General features: G+C 37.1%; 1 protein-coding gene across 1 annotated transcript; it reads left to right on the forward strand.

Moving 5' to 3' along the window:
* The first annotated feature begins 7,999 nt into the window (after positions 1-7,999).
* Positions 8,000-10,081, forward strand: LOC109014562 (ras-related protein Rab11A). The gene is made up of 2 exons (XM_018997076.2): positions 8,000-8,316; positions 9,458-10,081. Exons 1-2 carry the CDS (start codon positions 8,078-8,080, stop codon positions 9,903-9,905), a joined length of 687 nt encoding a protein of 228 aa, XP_018852621.1. The 5' UTR covers positions 8,000-8,077; the 3' UTR covers positions 9,906-10,081.
* The last annotated feature ends 242 nt before the right edge of the window (positions 10,082-10,323 follow it).

Here is a 10,323-nt window from a genome sequence, read left to right on the forward strand (position 1 = left end):
GGCCCTTCTCAAACACAACCAGACTCAACAAAGTTAACGATAATTCCACGTTAGAATTTCAGGGGTCGCGCTAGAGAGTTACTTATAACGCGAGAGGTAAATATTTTAGATGATCACGCGTAATGGTTTATGGTGTCCTACGATTGAACGAGTGTGTGTGTCGTTGTGCAGACGAACAATGAAAAATGGGTTAAATCGAAACATAGACTGACGATTAAAAAATACCAAACAAAGGGTATATAGCTTACTGAGGTGGCGCCAAGAGTGGCAGAGCAGCAGCAGGACAACGACAGAGCAAGGTGGCAGAGGTGGATCTGGCAGAACAAATGGCTACCGATGGGGCGTCTCTCGATGGGAAGGCGGATCCAACGTGCTAGTGGGTGAAGGTGAGGATTTTTGTGGCGGAGTACGGTCAGACAGCGACTATAGTGAGCTTTAGCTCACGAGTTGGGTGAAACTTAGGGAAGGGGATGGAGGGAAAAGGTAGGGGAGCACTCTGAGGTGGTCGTGTAGCCTTCAAAACACGACTGGGAGTGTCGGCTCATGGTGGCGCATGATGGCGCTAGGGCAAAACTAATCCTAGAGGTTTTGGGAGGTAGATCTGAGGGTGAGGAAGATGCTAGAACTCGATTTGAGGGAATGAGAGATTGTTTAAGGGACGATTTGAAGGAAGGGAAGCTTGGCCTAAGTTATTGTGTGGCCACCAGTGGCGGCGTGTGATTTCCATGGCCGAAACGGCTTGGGAGCAAAGGTAGTGGGGGAAGGCCAGAGAAAAGGGGTGCTTGGATTAGGGAAGAAGAGAGGTGGGGCAGTCGATGGTGGAGGTGGTGTGTTGTGATGGACGCGTGGAGAAACAAGATTGGCCGCGAGGGACAGCAATGCATGCCATGGGTGCGGGAGGGAAAAAAAAAAGGAGATGGGTGTGGCGCCAGGGGAAGAAGGAAGAAAAAAAAAATCTAGGGTTTTTCACCCAACAAGCCAAAAATGTGTTTTTCCAGGAGAAAAATTCTCACTTCCTTAGGCCACTAAACGATGCCATTTTGAAGGAGGGGGCTGGGCCCAGTTCTTCTCTCTTTGAGGCCTAAAAATTGGTCCACAACATCTACACAACCCAAAAACCCACAACCATGCAATTGAGCTCATAAAAAAATAATATTTACAACAAAGGTAATAAGGATTATCAATTATCATGCAAACATGGATCACAAAAGTTGGGATATATGTTGTAGATGTACAAGAGATAGTGGAGCTGATCAATCGTGTTTGGATATTGGGTTGTTTGAAATTACCTAAGATAATAGACTGAGTTCTTTTTCAATACCTTTTAGAAAATATGGCATCTATGGACTGATTAATCTTATCTTTATTAATGTTGCATGTTGATTTCATTCCAGATTGGACCAAATGGAATGATAGTGACTTGGTCAAGAACAACCTCACAAAGAAGTACAACAACTTTCACTATTAGTTTCTTAAAATATACTAGGGTTGTGCAACGTACGAGGAGGAGCTAGTGAAATCAACGGTGTTGGTGGAACGATGGGTATGTGAAAAGTTATGTGAGAGATGGGGAGCGAGGAGTTCAAGGTAAGATGTGACCTGTAGATATTTGAAAATAAACATCATTATTCGATTTGATACAATCTCTTAGAAAGTGATCTTTGTTGAGCATTGCTAACATTTTCAATATAAATATTGCAAAAAATATCCAATTAAAATAAGTCCAATAGAAAAAAGTAGTATGTGAACTACACAACAAGTAAAAAGTCATTTATGAGGTTAATGGAAAAGATGGTAAGATTTATATTGTGATTACCTAAATTAAGCTCATTGGGTAATTCTAGTGTATAAGCAAAAGAATGTCGTTCTTAACATTCATGTATGTAATTGAGGGGTCCAAGCTCATCAAATTTAGTTAACTTCTATAAAGAAACTAGATGGTCAAAGAAAAAATGGACATTTGTCACTCCTAGGATGGAAGCACTCTATGTGAGTGCTCTCTAACCTCATTACTTTTACTATATTGTTCCATTCATAGATAAGAGAATCGGTTTATTTATCTCCCCTCTTTTAAATTCATACAAAATATATTGTTTCCATCAAAATACAATGATTGAGAACGTAAATGAGATGAAGCCTAAGGAGCACACAGATGAGGCAGAAAATTTATATTTAGGGATCTTCTAGGTCACATATATGGTTACGTAAGAAGACTTGGTTGTTCAGTTATACCCTAGCCTAGACCATCCTCTATGTAGCACAAGTTGAGCACCTAAAAGAAAAAGAGAAGTATAAAAATGCGACAATGAATTATAAGAGCCAATTGGATGAGCTGAAAAGGGACGTACAAATGTGACTGGTTTGGCAAAAATCAAATATATGACTAGAAGATGAACGTGGGTATGTCTAGGAGATTTTTAACTAGTTGGGCAAAAAACTCTGATTTTTTCTTTTTGTGTTAAGATGTATTTGTGAAGAATACTATTTGCTAACTTTTGTTGGCTATCACATGATATTTTGTTTAGCAATTGTTTAGGAAATGGTGCAAGATTTTGAAATTGATAATTTTGCTGGAATTAGGAACAATGGCTGGTATACACATCCATGGCATGCAAACCAACTTTCTGCAGTTAGAGTAGCTTGGATAATATATATATATTTTTTTTCCTACCACTTCTTAATTTGTTACATGAATCATATATAATAGATATTTCTTTAATTTCAGAGCTTGTATTGGGCTTAACAAATATGCTTAACTGGCTTTAGGTGAATGCGGAGTTGGCCGATGTACGTGCATGTTGTTATGATTATATAACAGGATAGTTATTAGGAGTTAGTAATTGATCATATGAGTCAATAGAAATGATTTGTACAAGTTTCAAATAAACAAGTCTCACATAAGTCTTTGTAAAGTCTTGAAAAATTTTTAATTTTTTTTATATTAGTAGAACCCACTTTTTTATAAAGAGGTTGCATGAAACTTGTAGCTAGCATTCCTCAAAATCTGAAATAGGTGTTTATCTTTGCAGTGAGGAGATGGTGGGCTTCATCCATTAGCAGCTGACAAGGATATATGTAGATGACTAAAATACAATAGTGAAGGTCAGGACTTCTAGATTTAAAATATGGTGGGTACTTACAATTTCTACCATAACATTATGTGTTCTGACATAGATGTTGTGTTTTGGTGAAAAAAAAAAAAAAAAAGGGTGTCAAAATGACATATTCTAGGTACTGTTGTATTGTCTAGTAAGGTTGATGTTGGTCAATCCTCTAGATAAAATGTCTTAGATAAGATTGTTCATTCCGGCCCAGATTTTTTTTTTCAGCCCATTTCGAAATCCAGAAAATCCGGTTCCGGTTCCTAGTTTCGGCCCTGATCAAACTCGGGTTGAAAAACCTGGACCAACCCGGTTTGGGTATGGGTTTGAAACCAGGTACCCAGGGTTTTTTTTTTTTTTTAAATAACCGATATCAAAACAACGCTGTTTTGATACCAGTTAAATACTTCCCCCCTCCCCCGAGTCTCTCTCTCTCTCCCTCTAACTATGATTATGTGCTTGAGGAATGGATGGGGTAATCATTTGGTTGATAATGGTTTGGGTTGTTTATGGATTATGTATTGGTTGATAATCAAAGTTAATGGGTGTTAGTTTCCGTGGCTTGTGGGCTCTAAAACTCGGATTCACCCAGGTTCTGGCCCGAGTCTGACCCGGGCCAACCTTGTCCGGGTTTGAAACCCAGGTTCCAATCTGGGTATACCCAGATTCCTAGGCCAGAACCCGGATGAACAGTCTTAGTCTTAGATTTATAATAGTATTGGCATGAAAAATACTTGTCCTTCCTGAAACAAGGAGCACCATTGCCTTATTAAATAAATATGAAAGCATTGCATTGCTTTATAAATTCTCAATAATTGAGAACTGGAATGACTGTAGGGTGGTAGTGGTAGGGGTTTAATTATGAATGGAATATTATCTAAATAAAACCATTGGGAATGCGTTATCATCTCATGATTTGTGACTTCATTAAAAAGATTGAACATAATTCCATTCACATGCAAATTATTTGCCCACGATATGCATGGTTAATTTGACTGTTTGGGTACGTATGTTAAGAAATTAGTCACTCACTGGTGGTAGTTTGACATGCAGGCAAAATGGCAATAATGGGCAATAAACTTGTAATTTATTTAAGATAATTTTGTTTAGTGGAATTTCTTCTAGATGGCCCATGAAGATTGTGATCCTCTGGTCATTAATTGACACGTGTTTAGTTTGGATGGCTCATTTTAAACTCTAATAATTACTACTAACTACCACATCATTAATTATTTAAATCTATGTAATTTTCAGGTGACATAATCTTCCAAAGGTTGATTTAAGCCTATGTTATTTACTGATGATACAATGAGCTTGCTGCATATATATACACACACACACACACACACACACACACACACACACACACAAAAGAGCCTATTTACAAATTATTTTATTACTATTTACAAAATATATATCTCGTCTATCTAATTTCTCAAGCATTCCCTTAGTCATTATTTGAATAGTACTAGAATATCTCAGTATATCTGTGAATAATAGTGAAATAGTTTGAGTTAAGATGTTTTATTAAGTTTTGAAAAATGAGAAAAAAACTTGAATAAAAATATTATAAAATTAAAAAATTATTTGAATATCATTGTTTTAATACTATTTTTGTTTTGAAACTTGAAAAGTTGTATTTTTTTTTATGTTTTATGTTTTGTTTGAGAGTTTGAAAAAATTATAATAATTAAGTGATGATTAGATGAAAATATTGAAATTTTGAAGTCGAAAAACGTTTGTATTTAAGTAATATTTGAAAATAAAATATCTTAAAATATCTCAAAATACCTAATAATAATTGTGTTTAGAGCAAAAAGGAAATATTGGAGCTTGAAGTTTTTGCACAGCCCAAAATGATCCACATTAGAGTACGGGTTTCTATTTTCAATTTTAGCATTTTGTGGGTCTCTTTGTGTACTTTTACATCGAGCTTGCATTACTAAGGGCTTGTTTTGGGTTGCGATACTGTTATAAAAAGTGTTTAAATAGTTTTAAAAGTTTTTTAATGAAAAAATTAAGTTGTTTGGACATTACATATTAAAATATTTTAATATTTTTTCTCAAACATGTTTTTTTTAATAATACAAAACGTAATTCAGATTTTAAAAAAACTGTTTATAGGAAAATATACCCATACAATTGTAAAATAATTGTAATTTTCAAACTTTCAAACTTTAAGGATATGATCATAATTTTTAAAAATTTAAATAATAGTAATTTTTACATCAAAAAATATTTTTTTAATTTATTTCTAAACAAACGTAGCATGTTTAAAAGTATTTTAAACATATAATTAATAAAAAAAATTTAATAATAAAATTTATTACTTAAGTTATAAGTTATAAATCTTAAAATTATAAATTATATTTTTCACTACAATTCCAACCATAAAGAGAACAATTTACTTATAAATTGCGGACATTTTGGCCCAATAAAATAGTACGGACACAGTGACCAGCCCAACGGATCCGAAAAGGCAAATCTTTTGTAGAGAAAAGAATAAAGTTTTTGTTTCCAATTTCATAATTTATCCTAAATTATCATACGTATTTTTTGTCTATCTCTTAAATATGTAAAGAATACATATTCTCATTAATTAAAATTTATATTATCTCATCAATATGTTATTTTATTGATGTCATAAGAGCAAGTAGGGCTGGGCGGCAGGTTTCTGCATCTGGCCAGCCTTAATATTCACCGATCCTCTCAACCTAATATAATATATATTTATATATAAATAAATAAATTTCTTTTAATAAAGAGAAATGCTTCGGAATAGCCCATCCGAAATTGTCTAAATAACAGCTTCCATTTATATTAAGACACGTAAGAAATCTGTTTAAATAAACATTACAGAAGATCACACCTAATTAAAACCCATGTGAAATAAAACTCTTCTTCCCCGCACCGAAACCCCTTCCCCATGGCAACTTGCGAAACCCAAAACTCCTCCCTTCCCTTTCGCCGAAACCCCTTCCCCCTGGCAACCATACCAACTACCATCTTTTAAAGACCCTCCCCTCCTTGCTCTTTCCCACCACTCACCATCAAATTAGTAAAAATTCACTTCTCCAGAGCAGATTGCCAGACAGACAATATCAAAATATCTTCTAATATGGAAGATACCCCACTTGTAGCATAAGCACTCGTCCCTACCTTCAATCTTGGACCATTGCCAGACCCTAACACTGAACCATCGCCACCACCGCGTCCACCGCCTAATCACACGACTCCGGAGGCCGTAGATGTGAGCTGGACAAGGACACATTGTGCCCAATATGCATGCAGATCATAATGGACGCATTTCTCACCACATGTGGTCACTGTTTCTATTACATGTGCATTGTCACCCACCTAAGAAACAAGAGCAACTGTCCTTGCTGCACTCACTACCTCACCACCAACCATATCTTCCCCAATTTTCTACTCGACAAGGTTTTTCCTTTTTTGATTTAGTTTGCGCATTCTTGCGCATGTTTTTTTCAAGCTTGCTCTATTTGGCATCGGAGAAAATGTGGGAGACTGTAAGAAATGTGAATCTTGAATTAGATTCTCCATCCGTCATGGCTTAGCAAGGTCAAGCTTCAGTTCGTCAATGGAGCTCTGGGTTTGAGATGGGTGCGTGGAGGTTGATCTTCGACCTTCTAGGTTTGACAGAGCTGAGTCTGTCGAGGCTCGGGGGTTCAATCTCTATCCATCGTGGCTCGACATGGTGGAGCTGAGTCCGTCGATGGAGCTCTGGGTTTGGTCAGGGTCCTTTGGTGGAAGACGAGAAGGGCACAGGTAGAAGATTGGAGAGTTTTGTATTTTTAGATTAGCTATAGGCAGTCACACGAGGTGTAAATTAAACGACTTATGTGGAGGGCTGTGATTGGAGGGTTGTTTTTTGAGGTTGGACAGCCTGACCGGTTGAAAGGTATTCTCTTTAATAAAATGACGTCGTTTGTCTTGGGTTTTATTTTAAAACACTTGCCCCCTCACCAATCTCCCTCACTTTATTTTGTCTCATGGACGGTCACTAGTCTCTCTCTCTCCCCTAGCCCTAGGAACCAATCCACCCCTAACATTCGAATAGGGGCACCCACTCACGCCCCCATCCAGGGGTGGGAGACGAGGCCAAAACCACCTGCCTGAGAAGTGGGTAACACTCCTAAGAGCAAGTAATGTTTAAATGAATAGTTGTTAAAATAAAAAATACAAAAATTCAATGATAAGGAAACGAGATGGATGTACAATTTATAATCAATCAAACTAAACATTGTGAACTTTTGCCTTAAAAAAGAAAGAAAAGAAAAATATTATACGCATAAAAAGATTTTATAAAAATTAACTTAAAAATTAAAATTATTTCAAAAAAATATAAAATACAAACTTAACTAGAAATAGGAATTTAGCGAAGCTTTATAAGCTTGGACATAACGAATTTAGCATTGGCAAAAAATGACCGTAAAAAATAAGAAAATTGTTATAGATAGGAAGAAATTATAAAAAAATAAATTTATAAATTAATATAATTTTATATAATATATTTGATCTATTTTATATTAAAATAATTTTACAATTACATCAATTTATAAATTTAATTTTAAATAAAGACTAAAGTATAAAAAATAAATCAGACAACTTTGCTGAAACACGACAGAGGCTAAAGTGCCACCCGACATTGCGAATCATTGCGAGCGAAAGGTCCCACTATTTCCAGTAAAAATCTAGTGCAGACCCATTCAAACCTGCATACCAACCTGCCCATTCCCTTCACGCCACGTAAGCCAACAAATCACCTTCCCGGAATTTCGATCCAAATTTTCCACGACGTGGGAAGTCATCATTGGTCTTCCCGTCCTCACGCGCAATATTGGAAAATACCAATTGCCTTCATTTGTATCAACAGGCTGAGGCCCTCGGCTATTCCTCAAAAGTGCCCTTTCCGCTTCGATCCGTGAACTTGCACAGAGAAGAGAGAGAGAGAGAGAATGGCGAGTGGGGGAGGAGGAGGGTACGGGGATGCGAACCAGAAGATAGACTACGTGTTCAAGGTGGTACTGATAGGGGACTCGGCGGTGGGAAAGTCGCAGATACTGGCCCGGTTCGCAAGGAACGAGTTCAGTCTCGACTCCAAGGCCACCATCGGGGTCGAGTTCCAGACTCGCACCCTCGTTATCCAGCACAAGAGCGTCAAGGCCCAGATCTGGGACACAGCTGGCCAAGAACGGTGCTCATCAACTCTCTTTCTGCTACACACTTAGCTTTCAACTTTTCTTGCTAGCTTCCTACGGTTCTCATTTAGTTCACTGATTTGTGCTCAAAGCTCGAGATCGATCTTTCTTTTGAGAAAACTAGCTAGCTAAATAAATAATTCACATGTCTTTTGAGGTTACTGATTTGTCAGGAAATGCAGTTCCAATCTTCTCTTCTATTTCCACGCCGAGTTTTGATAAGTCAAACCAATGTCAATTTCACTCTGCATTGATTTGTTACTAATTCCTTTACAATTTAGAAAAAAGTTAGATTTCCTTATTTCGGATCAGGATTTTTTCTCCTGGTATGATTGTATTAAAATGTTATCTTAGTTTTTTTTATTCTTAGATCCAATCCATCAGAGAGTCTCAAGTCCTCTGAAGGCTTGTCATGAGGTATAATTTCGTTTTGGTAATTGATTTTTTGTGTAATCGTAGATGTATATTGGAATAATGTGCGTTAAAAAACCAGTATGCGAAATGATTTGAAATCTTATTACGACTTAATCCAAATTTAGACAAGTCGGCGTTTCTTGAAGCCATTGGTTTTGTGATAGAACCTCCTCCATTGGATGATATGTTTGGAACTTTGGTCAGAAGGATAACTTCCAAGCCGTACGAGAGCTTTTCTTTTCAGCTTCTATATTCCTTTCTGGAGATACAAGGTGAAAGTTCGAAACATGTTCAACGCTTGTAAAGATTGATATTTTATTTGCAGAGTAGTTCGTTTTATGTCCAATATGAATGACTACTTGATCTTGTGTGGGAGTTCTTCCTTCTACAAGATTTTCGAAATGCCTGTCACTTGTATTATGGTGTGCTTTAAGAGTGTGATAAGAACACACTTGTTGAGGCAGTAGAGATGTTACTGAGCCTTCATATAGCTTTGGATTCTATCATTCTACCCTTGGGTAAATGAGAGGGGGCCTTGGCAAATTTCTGTGGTATTTTGAGACCAACGTGTTTCCTTTTTAGTAACTCAACTTAATTTTTTTTTTTTAGTGATTAGGTTTTGTGTGGATTTTGATTGAATGATCTGTTAAGCCATTTGCAATAAACTGTCTGCCTCAATGCAATCTATAATCCTCTGATATTGTCTTTTGGTTGATTGATCAGATACCGAGCGGTTACAAGCGCATATTACCGGGGTGCTGTTGGGGCAATGCTGGTTTACGACATAACCAAGCGCCAGACATTTGATCACATACCTCGTTGGCTGGAAGAGCTGCGTAGCCATGCAGACAAGAACATTGTCATCATTCTGATAGGGAACAAGAGTGATCTTGAGAATCAGCGTGCAGTCCCCACAGAGGATGCCAAAGAATTTGCTGAAAAGGAAGGACTGTTTTTCTTGGAGACATCGGCACTGGAAGCAACCAATGTTGAAACTGCCTTCTTGACTGTGTTAACAGAAATCTTCAACATTGTGAACAAGAAGAACCTTGTTGCAGACGAAAATCAAGGTAATGGGAACCCCGCATCCCTTTCCGGCAAAAAGATCATTATCCCAGGTCCCGCACAAGAGATCCCAGCTAAGAGCAGTATGTGCTGTAGATTAGCGTGATTTGATTGAATTGAAGTTTCAAAATACGTGAATCTTGGTCATATGTTCGTCATAGCAATTTTTTGAGGTGTGTGGTGTATTTCCTTTGTATATTTTCCAATGCTTCAGTTCCGTTTGTATGAGCAACTGGTTCCTTGCATGTTATGAAATGGGAGTTTAGATTCTCTTTCTACCAATGTCAAAGTCCATAAGAAAATTATCCATTCTCCCGGAGAAATTTTGTCAATTGGGGATAGTACCCAATTGCCTTCAATACTGTTTATTAAAATTCTGTACGGGTGGGGTCCCAATTATTATTGATAATGTGATACACAACTGCTGCAATTCCTCTTCGGTATGATTTTGCATTACACTTCCTCTTTTGGATACTTTTGAGAAACAAATTTCATGTCCATGTACGCCTTCCGCCAGCGAGTTG

This window comes from Juglans regia, chromosome 1 (genome assembly GCF_001411555.2).
Source record: "Juglans regia cultivar Chandler chromosome 1, Walnut 2.0, whole genome shotgun sequence".
NCBI classification, from domain to species: Eukaryota; Viridiplantae; Streptophyta; class Magnoliopsida; order Fagales; family Juglandaceae; genus Juglans; species Juglans regia.